The sequence below is a fragment of the Ailuropoda melanoleuca genome, chromosome 1, assembly GCF_002007445.2.
Source record: "Ailuropoda melanoleuca isolate Jingjing chromosome 1, ASM200744v2, whole genome shotgun sequence".
NCBI lineage: Eukaryota > Metazoa > Chordata > Mammalia > Carnivora > Ursidae > Ailuropoda > Ailuropoda melanoleuca.
In genome coordinates, this window is record NC_048218.1 from 62,835,638 (window position 1) to 62,850,912 (window position 15,275).

A 15,275-nucleotide genomic window follows, 5' to 3' on the forward strand; every position below is an offset into this window, starting at 1 on the left:
TGTAGTGAACTGCCACGTCCCTGGGTGATAAATTCGGTAGGTGCCCAACGGAGATCAGAAGCATTCAATGAGCTTCTTTCCCTGGACTGAATCTGCACCCTTGATTCAGTCATTTCAGAACAGTCTATATTTGGCTGGCAGGAGAAATGAGGTAGAGCAGTGGATGTATCTGCACAAATCCATCACTGCTATTGAAAAGCAGCTCTCAAAATATATGCCCTAGTATAATGAGTTTAAAATGGGTTTAAAGTTAGAGTTTAAAATTCAGATGATAGAAAATAATTTTAAAAAATAATGAGGGGTACCTGGGTGACTCAGTCGGTTAAGCATCTGACTCTTGGTTTTGGCTCAGGTCATGATCATAGGGTGGTGAGATGGAGCCTGCTCAGTGGGGAGCCTACTTCTCTCCCTCTCCCTCTGCCCCTACCCCCTGCTTGTATGCGTGCTCTCTCTCTCGAATAAATAAATCTTTTAAAAAAATAATGAATTCTGTTCTCTTCAGAAACTGTAATGTTTGCAAAGGCAGTACGATTTTCTTTACACAGAGCTGTTGTGATTAAGAAAAGCCAATTAGATAAGAATATAGATTAGCTGAAGATTAACTCTAAGACACTGGAATCCAGAATTATGAAGCTAAGAATTCCCCTGTAAAAGCATGGCATCTTCTTCCAGGGCTCCTTCACCCTGCTTTCACTGGCTTGATGACCAAATCATCTGGATTCTTTCTATCTTTGAGACTGTGGCTGGGCTACTTTTAACCACAGGAGACCCAGGGTAATGTTGCATTAACTGGTCCCAGAGGTAGAAAAGCTGGTTTGTGATTAGCGTAGATCTCAAAATGCTTGATCCCATAAAAACCAACAAGAGGCTGACTTTCTTTCCCTCCACAGCAAGTCAGGAAAATCCTATTATTCTAGAGTGGGGAGGAATTACTACTAAAGGGAGTCTGGAGGAAGAGCTAGATTCCCTGTTGGAAAATAAGTCTTCATACTAAATTCTGGAAGATATGATAGAAAACTGGGCAAAATTTAGTTGCTGGGTCCTGTGGTTTCAGGCAACCACCCTAGTCTGGAGATCTCGCCAACCTCCTAATCCACATACTTTTCATGGCTTTAGGTAATGAAAGAAAAGCTACCTTTTTGCTGTCGCTCATAATTCCCTACTCTCAACTTGCAGTGTCTTTCTCTTACCAAATCTTGCTCTCTTCTTAAATCTAACCTCCCTCTGATTTTTTTTTTTTTTTAATCAAGTCTTGCCTGACAACTCGGGTCACACTAGCCTATAAACCATTGTTTCTCTAGGATCTAACTTAATACATTTTTAAAAAAATTTTATTTTATACTGACATATAGTTGGCATACAATATTATACTAGTTTCCAGTTATTACAACATAATAATTTGACAATTATATACATTACAAAATGCTCACTACAGTAAGTGTAGTTACCATGTTACCATACAAAGTTATTACAATATTATTGACTATATTCTCTATGCTGTACTTTTCATCCCTGTGACTTACACATTTTATAACTGAAAGTTTGTACCTTTTTATTCCCTTCACCAATTTCCAAATTAACAAATTATTAACAAATTTAAGCAATATATTGTGGAATCTTTCTGTGTCAGACAAGGATCTATAAGCTATTGCTCTCAGGACAGGAGAGTGTATCAGATGGGGACATGGGTCTAAACTAAATGAAGTTCTTATGTTTGAAGTTTGAAAATAATGTGGAGAGAAAATCTGGTCTCTTGCAGTGCTTTCCAACATTTTTCATGTCATGGCACATTTAGAAAATACTAATATTTGTACAGCATACTGGGTTAGGTGAAGGGGGTTGCCGATCACTCAGCCCAGGGGACTCTGGCTGCTTGAACTGAGGGACTCACTACGTTGGTACACCTGTACCGTTATCGGCCACAGTCCGGCTGGGAAGTTGTGCAATGAAGAAAAGATTTCCCAGTGGTCTAATATTAAACAGGGAGGGATGTGGGGCTTATCTTATCATGACATAATGGACAAAAGGGCCAAATATTAGATCCCTAAATGGTAAAAGAAAAATGATTCATAAAAAAGAAGTATGAGAAGGGCTGTGTCCTTCTTGTACCCTTAAAAGGAAATGTATAATACAGAAATTAATCTTTTTCAATAATACATACAGAAATACATTCTCTTTTACTTTACTATGTCATGTCAACACTAGACAAACACCTTAAACTTGGTCAACACTATGTGTGGTGCAGCCATTCGGCCTTGTAAAGGAAAGGCGAACAATGCTCTCAATTACCAGTATGCAGAGTCATTCTACATTTTCATTCCAGTTCAGGACATAAGATGATGCTAACAAGAGTCAATATTTGGAACACAAGCTTTCTGATAGGGAAAACTAGGGAATCTGGGAGATGACATAACCTTAAAAGTAAAGGTAACATCTGTGTGGAGAACAATGATAGTTGAGAGGGCAAAAAGAACTTTAGGGCTTCAACCTAGCAGAATCTCCTGGGTTCAGTGCCTTTTGTGGGGGTTGAGGGGATGTGAATAAGTAGAAAAAGAGCAGGAAAATAGGAAAACATAATTTGTTTTAAGGAGGGCAATTAGGTATCTTTTAAAACAACGCATTTAAATCCAGTAGCTTTCATCCTTTGCTTAGAGAACACTGGTGATAAAATAAATACGTCAGCAGCCCTTGAGCAATTATACCAACAGATAAGAGAGATCAAAACAAGTATTCAGGTTATGAAGTTCAGGACAAAGGCATAAAAGGCCAAAGCATTCTACAAAGAATATAAACTCTCATAATATACAAATTAAGTTCAAAAATAACTTAATTGAAGCTATTACCTTATCAAAAAACCTACTGAGCTTGACAGCATTGGAAGAACCTGCAGCCAAGCACCGCAGATTTGTGCAATCCTAGAAGACAAAACATAAGATGCACCATTAAAAGTTAAGAAACATAAACTCTTTGTTAGTCATTACTGTTCCTGTTGCACATTTCTATAATAAAATGTTAGGCATAATACTCTCATCAAATATTCAAGTAATTTTCAAGTTATGATGCACAAAGCAAAGAGGAAAGTGCTAAAGGAAGGTAAGGTCACTTTTTGCTATTTATTGAATTTTAAAGGACATTGAACCAATGTATTCACCATCAAATAATTCATAAAGGAAGACAGGATTGCTAATCTCACTAATAACAAAACCAAGACACTAATCATGTGACCTACCTACATTTACCCTACAAGCAGAAACAGAGCCATTAAAAACTGTTAGCGCTTCATTTTTTAGTACTAGTCACCCACCAGCATCATCTAATTAAGTACTATGCAGTTCACACGAATAGCAGGAATCATGAAAATAAGGAATTAGATGAGCAATGAACACACGAAACAGCTGCCAGGGATTTCTCACTCATTGAATGCAAAGTACTACACCACTTGGTAGGCTATAAAGATAATAATAAATGATAGATCTATTTTTTGGTAATAATAAGCAATAAAGAGTCAGTTTATTATTATTAAATATCATTATTATTTAATAACAATTAAATAATAATAATAAACAATAGATAAATTACTATTAAATAGGATTTTGAAAAATAGGAAAAAAATGGGGCCCAGGAGAGACCAAACATTCTGGAACACTACAATGAGATAACTAGTAAATTACAATGATCAGTAAAGATCTCAAAAGGTTTATTATCGTTTTCCTGGAATTTCAGTGTTAAGTTGCTTTTACTTGTAATAATTAACTTGCCACCTCAAGAGATAGAGCACCTTGAATTTTACCTCAAATGCCACCTAAGACCAAACTCTGAAGACACTGTGTAGGCTCCTTTACAAAGATGGTATTTGTCTTTTTTTTTTTTTATAGATTTTATTTATTTATTAAACAGAGATAGAGACAGCCAGCGAGAGAGAGAACACAAGCAGGGGGAGTGGGAGAGGAAGAAGCAGGCTCATAGCAGAGGAGCCTGATGTGGGGCTAGATCCCACAACGCTGGGATCACGCCCTGAGCCGAAGGCAGACGCTCAACCGCTGTGCCACCCAGGCGCCCCAAGATGGTATTTGTCTTTCAGTTGCAGATGGTGGGTGTCCCTTAGGCAATTATTGAAATCACTGTTGTTGCATTTATTCTATTTTGTAATCTCTAAGACCACATGATTCCTTTCGGTAAATTTTGTAATAATCACCTATTTTATCCACAGATAACATTTTGAGGCTCACATTTTTAATTGTGGTTGGAAAATAGAATACATTTTCTAAAACCGCACACAAAAAAAGAGACTACAACAAACTTTTCAAAAATCATAGAGTACTAGAAAAATTAGGTCCTTGAAGCCAGCAAGTTTTGAATCTGAATATCCGTCCCAACATCTCTAGATTGAGGGACATTGGTTAGGTTATTACGCCTTTAAATTTGGGCTTACTCATTTGTGATATGAGGATAACATAACACTTATCCTACAGGATTTTTGTGTAAATTAAATAAGTCAATGCATGTCTGGCACATACACAGCAGGTACTGAAATATTAGTTCCCTTCTCTTTTCATTCTAAAAAAGTGCTATCAGATTGAATTTTCAGGCACAAAGCACCTAACATAATAAAAAAGTTAATTCCGTGTATGGATCAAATAGACTGAGACATCATCGTGCGAACTGTTGTACTTGAAATGTCTGAACATGTTTATACGGCAGTTGGGGCACGTAAGAGACAAACCTAAGGCAGACTTGTGTTAGACATGTTTTACAAAATGGATATTGATTACATAGTCATCACAATGTCAACACTTCAGAGACGATTCCAAATAGAGCTACAGTGCTAAATATAAAAACTAAAATCTAAATCAAAGAGCAAACAAGCAGAACCTCCCAAAACTTAATTCTAGGGCTCATAGTTACAGGTTGACTAGGCCAGAGAAACCCTATGATTATAGGATGAGGATTTTAGAGTTTAAAGAGCCATCTGCCACTGATCATGGCTGAGGGCAAAGACTGAAGATTAATAGCTTTAAATAGCTTGTCTAAGCTTAAGAAAGGAATATTAACTAGGGAAGATGCTTCAGTATAATCACTTTGAAGTAAACAGAGAAAAATCTGTCCTAGACACAATAAGCCTAACAAGATTTTAAAAAAATAAGTAATCATCTCCCTACTTACAATTTAAACCAACTTGTTTTTCAGGCACAAGATGGTAACTTTGATTCCATGTTCGATATATACATTTATGTTTCTTATGTTTTTTTATAGTTTTATAAATAGTTTTTTTTACAGTTTTAAGTAAATTCATATAGTAACCAAAGATGCTAGCACTAATATTGTCACATTACATTTTTACTTGAGGCTTTACACTTACTTGCTGAGTCTCTCTGACTGCTACCTCTTTTTGAAACTCGTATCAAATTTTCCTCCTCATTTTTTCTTCCCCTGCATCCTCAAAACCCTCTTGTTGTTTCTCCTGTGTTCTTAAAGCTGTACACTGACAACAGGCCAAAAGTATGTTGTATATGAAGTCTGGGGAAACCATGTGCCAAGGTACCACCACTTGAGTACCTTTATATCTTGTTAATTAAAAGATGGCCCTGCCTTTGCAAGGAAAATAGGAAAAACACATATCTAGGTGATAGTCACAGAAACCCACAGGCACTACAAATAGATACATTCCAAAATACATTGAAAGTAATTACTGGAACAAATGAAGTGTATTCATTCCCACTGGAAATAATGTTCAAATGAAGTAACTTCTGCACTGCTTCAACAAGGATATTGTATACTCTATGTAACAGGAGTCCTCTGGAATACCATGGCCCAGTGCAACGAGCTTTTGCACTGAATATTTACACTGAATATTCCATGGTGGCGGGTGAGAAATATAAGGTACCCCCCACTACAAAGCAGAATGTAAAAAACAATGGAATGGCAGGCAGAAGTTGATTCCATTACTGGGTAGAGGTTGGTTTGAACCAACCAGTGTTCACAAATGTTGATTTACAGAGAAAGGGCATCAGAATTACCTGAGTCATTAGTTAAAATTACAGAGTCTTGGTCCTCCTGTCAGACCTTATGAATAAAAAGCTCTAGCTGTGGGGCACTTATTCAAATTTTTTCACAGCTACATTGATAACATGAATATGCAGTCAGGTTTGGGTAATTAGTGATCTAGATGATTTCTAAGAGTTCTTTCAACCTAAGATTCTAAATATTAGCTGGGGAATAATTAAGTGGAAAATAGGCTTAATTGTAGAGCACTGGCTCCGGAGTCAGAGTGCCTGGTTTGACCTGTGTCACCATGGCCTAGTTACCTCTCTCTGGTTCTAATTTTCATCTTTAAAATGGAAATACAGTACCTACCTTATAGTGTTGATAGGAAGACAAATCTGAGGTAATGTACAGAAAGCACTAGAACAGTGCATGGCACATAGTAAGTGTTCAGTAAATTATAGTCCTTAGTGTTATTAAACCACCACTACCACTGTATGCTGGAATTGCCAGGGCACTGAATATGCTGCAGAAATCCTATTTGTGAACAACGACATATAAACCGTGACCAAAACTGCTGGCCAGGATCCTTCTCTGGGCAACACCATCTGGCTTACGTGAGAACTTTTCTTAGCCTTTTTAGTGGCTGGGTCAAACTGAGCTACGTATCTCAGGAAAAAACTCAATGCTCTATATACACAAGTTTGTCTGAACCACTGCTCATGAAGCACTCCTAGTTTACACTTTGAAGTTGTCTCATTTATCTATTTGTTTGCCCTTTAAGTTAAATTCTGTAGTTTAAGAAGCTGAGAGGCTTTTCTAAAGCAAGAATAATCAAGGTGTCAGTGATCCTTCTTTGTTACCTTAATTTAATTATTTTGATTTTGGTATGATCTTAAAAAATCTTTCAAGAAAGAGCCCAAGATTTATATTATTCACAGAACAAAGTTTGAACATTCCAACAGACCAGCATACAAGGAAGTTGAACTGACTGTCCCCATCTGACAGTCGACGTTGATTCCAATCTTCACTACGTTTTGGACTAGAACCCAAGTGCCTGATTTTAGTATAAAGCTTCTTTCATGATAATTTATGACTTGTTAAGTCTTTGGTTTTGCCTTTACCTAATGATAACACAAATATACATTAATGAAAATACATACCAAATTAATTTCTTCTGCATTGAAATCCTCAGCCAGGAAAGCAGTTCTAGTTAAAACTTCATGGCGCTTGGTTTCATGAATCTGATCCAGTTTAGTCCCTATTACCAACAGGGGTATTTGATTATCAGCAAACTGCTCCCGGTCATAATCCCTGTGATAAATAATAATGAAGAGGTGAATAAGGGACGCCTGGGTGGCTCAGTTGGTCAAGTGTCTGCCTTCGGCTCAGGTCATGATCTCAGGGTCCTGGAATCGAGTCCCACATCGGGCTCCTTGCTCAGCGGGGAGCCTGCTTCTTCCTCTGCCTGCTGCTCCCCCTGCTTGTGCTCTCTCTCTGACAAACAAATAAATAAAATCTTTTAAAAAAAAAAGAGGTGAATAGAATTTACTTCTCTGATGCAGATGAATAATTTTTTTTTTTTAAAGATTTTATTTATTTATTCGACAGAGATAGAGACAGCCAGCGAGAGAGGGAACTCAAGCAGGGGAGTGGGAGAGGAAGAAGCAGGCTCTCAGCAGAGGAGCCTGATGTGGGGCTCGATCCCAGAATGCCGGGATCACGCCCTGAGCCAAAGGCAGACACTTAACCGCTGTGCCACCCAGGCACCCCCAGATGAATAATGTTTAAATGCAAGTAGTTTATACTATNCCGATCCCAGAATGCCGGGATCACGCCCTGAGCCAAAGGCAGACACTTAACCGCTGTGCCACCCAGGCACCCCCAGATGAATAATGTTTAAATGCAAGTAGTTTATACTATTTTACTGATACTTTACTGACTCTTGCTCATCTACCACCTATAAACCTACTTTTGTCCCAATTTCTTCCATCTACTTGTTCATTTATCAACCCATCCTCGCCATCTATCGAGTTCCAACTATTCATCTAACTATTCAAATTTTATTTTCATGAGTCTCTATAGATGACTTGAATAACTAAATGCCCACCAGGTATCTGAAAGTAGGCTGATTTGACTTCTCTCAAAGCTCTGGCTGTGACAGCTCAGGAATTCTTCTAGGTAGATACAGAGAGTGGATTCAAACCTCAGCAGAGCGAAAACACAAGAACCTAGCATGGCACTCAAACCTTTTGCCAGAGGGAAAAATGGCAAGCCTCTAGGGTATGCATAAGTTCTATACCTACCAAATACATTTGTCTATGAATAGTAAAGAAAAATAGATCATTTCAGGAAATTAAGAAACAAGGAGGCTGAAGGCCAGAAAAATCAGCCATAGATAATGATAGCCTGACACAAGAGCCATGAGAGACTGAGGACAGGTGATGAATCACCTAGGGTACGGGCCTTGGATCACTGGCTATTACAATCCTTTTTTTTCCCCCCTATTTTTACTCAAAGGACAGAGCGGTGTTTTTTTCTATTACTGAAAGGAATATAGAGCCCAATATCGATCAATTAATTTAAATTCTATTCACATATGAGAAATAAAACAGATTTGGATTTCTGACGTGTTATAAGCTCAATTTACTATAGTCAGCAAAATCTGGCTGCAAACACCTTATGACAGTAAATCAATATTGCACAATACAATCAATACGACCCAGTTGAGCATAGCTTTTCTTCTTCCTTTGACATTATTTTCTTTCTCTTTGAATAATCTAAACTGGGGTGTGTAAGTGGGTGTGTGCAAAATTACCAAATCTTTTTGCACTTCACAATAACCTTACAGAGCCCCAGTTATTGTTCGGCATTGGAACACAAGTGTTTTGAACTATGTAACCCCCTATTTCTTTTTTTTTAAAACCCCATTTCTTAAAAATATTATCATTCTATTTATTGCATCAAAGCCAATGGTAGCTTGAATTCAAGGCCGTTGTTTCTGTTCACCAATATCAACACTGACATAGGAAACACGGTCTAAAACTGAAATTTGCTTTGTTAGAGAATAAAGTTTTGAGAGCGTCCTCCTTTAGGAATTTCCTTTTCTTATACTAACTCTGGCTCACATACAAATTTTTGTATATATTTTATCAACCATCATCTTTGGTAGACATATATCTCTGTCACTTGTAGTCTTGTATAATCTCTTATACGTTAACAAATATAGGTATTGTATGTATAACATAGCATGATATATACGTTGCACAGTAACATATGTGTATTACATATGTAACCTACATATGCTGCCACATATATTTATTTGTTCTTTTATCTTTTTAGCTTTACTTTTTACTCACTTTTTCATTAATCCTACATCCAATTTGAAATTTGACTTCAAAATCCATTTTTTTTTAAAAAACAGATGAAAAACTGATGGGGAATTTTATCATGGATGGATAAGGCTGGTAACATGACAACATCACAAAGAGACAGAAAACCAGGTATTGTAATTATATGCACAATACCACTCGGGCAAGAACAAAAAAATCAAAACCCTGCATCTTTTAGACCTTCCTTTTATATTTAACTATCATTTTAGGGAAGATTTAGGATTCAGAGAAACAAGTTAAGCAGACACTCATTACAGGGATACAGCCAGCAAAATCCAGAATACAAAAAACTGGACAGGACAAGCAAACCATCTTTCACAAATGAACTGCCAGAGAGCAAAAGAACAACAAAAAAAGGGAAATGTAAGATTAAAAGAAACTTAATAAACTAAATACAATGAGTAGGCCTTATCAATATACCATTTTGAACAAACCAACATTCAGGAGACATTTGGAGAATTGAAATAATAATTAATATTAAAGAATTATTGCTAAATTTTAAGTGTGACAATTATATTTTGGTTATATTAAAAAGTCCTAATCATTTAAACACAGAAGTATATACAGATGAAATCATACAATGTCTAGGATTTGCTTTAAAAAATAAATGCAGAGACAAACTGTGCTCATGGATTGGAAGATGCAACAAAAATTCTCCCCAATTTGATCTATCTTAATGCAATTCAATTAAAATCCAAGCCAAATTTTTGTCAATACAGACAAGTTGATTTCAAATTTATATAGAAAAGCAAATGAACTAGAATAGCTAAACAATTTTGAAAAGGAAGGAACCACACTGCCTAATTTTAAGACTTACTATAATACTATATAATAATGAAGACAGTGTCACATTGGTCAAGGTACAGACATACATATCAACTGTACAGAATTAGCATCTCAAAACAGAACCATATAAATAGGTCAACTGATTTTTGGCAAAGGAGTAAAAGCAATTCAATGAAGAAAGGATCATCTTTTTAACAAATGGTATTGGAACAACTGGGCATTCATCTATGAAAGTCAATCTCAATCAAAACCTCACACATTATACCTAACTCAAAACAGATCACAGATCTAAAAGCAAACTTTCAACAATAAAATTTCTAGAAGAAACATAAGAGAAAACCTACATGATCTGAGATTAGGCAGAGTTGTTAGACATGATACCAAAAGCACAATAATACATAAAGGAAAAAATTAAGAAATCAGACTGCATCATGACGAAAAACTAATGCTTGAGAGACAACTGTTAAGAGAATGAAAAGACGACCTATAGACTGGGACAAAAATTTTGCAAATCCAACATCTTAACAAAGTGTTATTCTGGAGGGTATATTCCCATAATTGTTGAACCATTTCACACTGAAAGTGAGTAAATCTGGGCTTACCCATTTGTTACCAATACTCCAGTTGGCACCAAATCCCTGTTGAGAGCTTCTAACGACCAACGATACAAGTTTTGGGATGACTTCTTATTTGTTAAGTCATGTACTAAAATAATACCTAAAATAATCAAAGAAAATAATGTCAGTACTGCAACAATTCCTCTTCACTTCACACTAGTAAAGGGAGGCTTAGTGAATACAAGTGTTATGTTGCTGAATACACGTAGCATTTCAGTATGATTAACAAACTCAGACATGATTATTTTAAAATATCCTCTACAGATTCCTACAATTAATTTCAAAATTTTCTTTTATAATAATTTTTTATTATGTTATGTTAGTCACCATACAGTACATCCTTGGTTTTTGATGTAGTGTTCCATGATTTATTATTTGCGTATAACACCCAGTGCACCGTGCAATATGTGCCCTCCTTAATACCCATCACCGGCCTTTGTCAGTTACATAACTCTAATTCTACAAGGGCTGACGAAATATCATTAAGCTTTTAGACTGTTTTTGTTTCCTTCATTCAGCACTTAATGAGTGTCTGCTCTGCTTGTCCTAATTGAACCACCTCATCAATAAAAGGAATCAAAAGTACTTCAAGTATATAAGAAATTATATTCCTACAAAAGTTAATTGTTTCTCCACTGCGCATAGTACTGTCATAGATATGACATATACACTATTACTTATACTCAATAAAAACATTAAATCATAAAAATTTACTAAAAATATAATGATTTAATTTGATATAATTGCTGTTTTTCAGCTGACAAAATGTTTTCCTGTAAGTCACCTGAGCCTAATCAACTCAAAAGTCCAATTTTTTAGTTCTTTGAATTAATGGCTAGCTATAAAAGCTTGATACCTTAGTTAATAAAACAAAAGAAATATGTCACTAGAGGAGGGGAGGGAAAGACAGTCAAAAAAATATGTATAGTATAAAACAGATGGACTTTTGAGAGATTGAGGAAAAAAACCAAAATGTAATGAGGGTCAGAAATACAATTAAATATAATCAAATAAGATAGCAGACAGAAAGGCAAAGCAGGTTAACTATTACAATATTATAGACAAAAGAGGAAAAGCTTTAATGCCTAGGAGAATTTAGAGTTAATCATCTTGTGGTCAAAAGACTACAGATTTCAAACCCCCAACCTTTTCCTATGTTACGTAGATTCTATTGTGAAGAGAGGATGTGAAACTGATGATTCTTCTATCTTCAAGATGTGAGATATGTCAATTCGAAAAAGAAGGGCAGAAGAGTTAGAATTACTTGGCTCTTCTGGTTTTTACAGACATTTGTGCAAATAAGGTGCTTGTGCAAGTTACAGTTGTCTTGTTCTAGCTAGCTCAGATAAATCTGGCATCTAGAACAGAGCAATAGAGATTTGACACCTGCCCCATATTCAACTGTACTCCCTCTACCTTCCTCAATAAGGGCTTCAATGAGGCATTAAGGACATAAGATACAGGACAGATTTTAGAAAGGAATAAAGAGCTACCATTAAAGAATATAGAATACAGCTAATATCTATTCAGCACTCATGTGCTACACATTGTGCCTTACATGTGTTATCTAATTTGATTTTCAGAACAGTCTTCTGAGAAGGAATTATCATCTTCATTTTACATATGTGGAAACTAAGGTTCAGAGAGGTTGAGTCACTTGCCCGAAGTCACATGGTAAGTGAGGTAGCCAGAATTTGAACTCAGGTAATCTCACAGTAAAAGACTGGAGGAACGCAGAAATAACTTTAAGGCAAAGGAGTGGTAGATATTTCTCTTCTCCCTTACTTTCCAGAAGATTTTTGACATATCAAAAAACTATGGGTGAGACTTTTGGTTGGGAGATGAAAGGATTAGAAAGGCCTAGATGAGCTATTAGCTGGATAGGGAGGAGTTTATTTTTTGAGGATCTCCTTTTAATGCTTTCGGGCTTTTAAGGGCATCTGAGCACCCTTTTCCCTTCTTTTCACACTTTTCATTTGGGCTGAGAGTTCTTGCTTCATAGACTATGGGCTAGAAGGGCCATAGTGGGGCCCAAAGGAAAGAAGTCAGTGTGATAGTTGATCAGAATATGTTCTGACCTTAGAAAGTAAAGACACTTTACAGGTTTCCTTTAATTGCCAGCCTAGCTCATCACAGTGGGAGGAAGGTAGGGTATTGAGGGAAGAAAGTTACTGTTAAGAATAAAGACTGCACATTTGAATGAAGTGATCCTTACGCTCTGTTTCTTAGGAAACTAAGGATGGGATGGAGTAAAGAACCTTCAGTGCTAAGTTTATTATTTATTTATAGTTTTTATCTGAACTCTTTCTCAAAAAGATCTAAACAGCAAAAGTGTTATATATCCAAACCTCTTTGTCAGATCAGATTGGTACCAACTTTAACAAGTCATTTGACTGATATAATCCAAGTTTAGCACTTGGTTTATCTAAACCAGGCTTCATTTCTTTCTCTCCTATTCGCTAAGAAGTCACCTAACACTATACCAGTCTTACTGTTTATCCCATTTATATACATTCTATTAATATACACGGTTTATCATGTACTTTCTTGCATGACAATGTCATATATTAGTGTCACCATCTTACAAATGTGTTTTGTTTCACTTAGGAATGTTTTGTTTCTTCAAATAGATTGTGACACTTTCAGATAGAATTCTGAGCTAAATGGGACACAGGTCTGAATTAATATAACTCATCCCGTATTTTATAGTATGTATCCAATGGCAAGTACCTTATCTACTTCATTTTGTAGTATCCACAACACCTTATGTTATGGGAAGATAAGATATTGAAAGAGGAATATAAGGAATGAAGAAGGTACTGAATAATTACAATGTTTACCTGATACTGAGTGTGATCTAAACATAGTATAAATGAGGTGCAATCAAGAGCTAAGCATCTACCAGAAGCAAAAGGGGGAGGTGCCAAATCTTGGACATCAATCAGAGACAAGTTGAAATTATATTACACAGTAAAAGAAGCATTTAAAAAATGAACTAAAAAAAGGGGCAAAAGATTAAAAAACAACAACAACAACAAAACCCTCTATAGGTAAATTACAGGATTGGTGGTTTAGTTCCTTGACACAGTAGGCACCCTATGAATTCCAATTTTGGCCTCTATTACACACCTACATCTGGAAGTCTGCTCCAGGTATTTGACTATCTGTACTCCTAATAACACTCTTAGGCAGCTCTTTATAATTAAATAGGATTCTTTGTAAGAGGCAGATGAAAGAAATTTCTGTATTTCTGTGACATCTGGCTTAGACTATGGGACTCCTAATGGTTTTTTCTATTGGACATACTCAATAGACTGGAGAAATGGGACTCCCAGTGGACAGTGTTTTGAAAGTTCCAGGTTTTATGCCAAGTACCCAAAATAAAATTTTATTTATTTAGTTTATGACAATAATATCAATACAAACACTTAGACAAAGAAAATATTTAATGTTCTGAATACATGGTTAGAATCTAGTAACAAATTCAAATGTGATATGCAGATTTAAATTAAGAGTTGTGAGTATATTAGATCTTTCTTAAAATAAGATGCTAGCATCCCACAGCATTCTATATCAGATCATCTATACTCCTAGGCCATTAATATATGGTAGAAATAAAAAATGCTTTACCATTTACAGAGTTGTAGAACACCGCTCTTGTGCTTTTCACACTGCTGGCACTGCCCACAGAGCCTCCAACATCCCATAATTCTATATAGTAGGTCTTCTCTTCTGGAGTTCCTTCTTTGTAGTCATGAACCTAACAAATCAATCCACCAAAGTCATTATTATAGTCAGTAAGAACACTGGTAGCACCCTCATTCTAGGAGCACTGGGCATGCCATATCTGCATGACTCTTCATATCATTCCCATACCACCTCTGACTCTGATAGCCTCCTATCTTTCAAGCTTCCTCCCTCCAATACTCCAACTCTCATAATAATCCTACTACTATTTACAGCTCCCCTTCCACTTCCAAATCCTCACTTCCTTCCTAAGTATAAATTCCATGATTTGTCATTTTAGTCACTCCTTTGCCCCTTTCTCACGCTATATTCAACTGACAAAGTTCCAACTTTGACTATATCTACCTTTTCTCCAAATCCATGTCTGTAACCAGCTAGCTGAATGAGAAGCTCAGAAAAATAACACATTCAAGCTGACTAGATTCATTTTAAATTCAAGTCTACCTTTGGAGCTGTCCTTTAATCAGTTTTGTAGCCCATTTCCTCTTATCCTCTTCTAGATAACTATTTCATATTTTATCTTCTTTTTCAAATTTCCAGTATCTCTTCCCTATCCTTAAGAACAGCTAAGAACCTTGCTTCCTGAGACAGAAGCAATCAGAATAGAATTTCTACAACCTGCACTTCATATATCTATCTACCTCCCTGGATCTGTGCCCATATAATCTGCTTTCCCTCCAGCTATCACAGATAAACTGTGTCCCCATGGTCAAACCCCCTTCTTATGCATGAGATCTCATCTTCTTTTTCT

The 15,275-nt window shown here is 36.2% G+C and overlaps 1 protein-coding gene across 1 annotated transcript in view; it reads right to left on the reverse strand.

The window, feature by feature from the left end:
* The window catches only part of RABL3 (RAB, member of RAS oncogene family like 3), a 38,522-nt gene that overhangs the window by 4,099 nt on the left and 19,148 nt on the right, over positions 1 to 15,275 (reverse strand). The window contains exons 3-6 of the mRNA XM_002925953.4: positions 14,408 to 14,537; positions 10,763 to 10,877; positions 7,146 to 7,296; positions 2,844 to 2,915 (exon numbers count right to left, since the gene is read on the reverse strand). Coding sequence (XP_002925999.1) covers positions 2,844 to 2,915; positions 7,146 to 7,296; positions 10,763 to 10,877; positions 14,408 to 14,537 — 468 coding nt within the window. The remainder of the gene's footprint in view (positions 1 to 2,843; positions 2,916 to 7,145; positions 7,297 to 10,762; positions 10,878 to 14,407; positions 14,538 to 15,275) is intronic.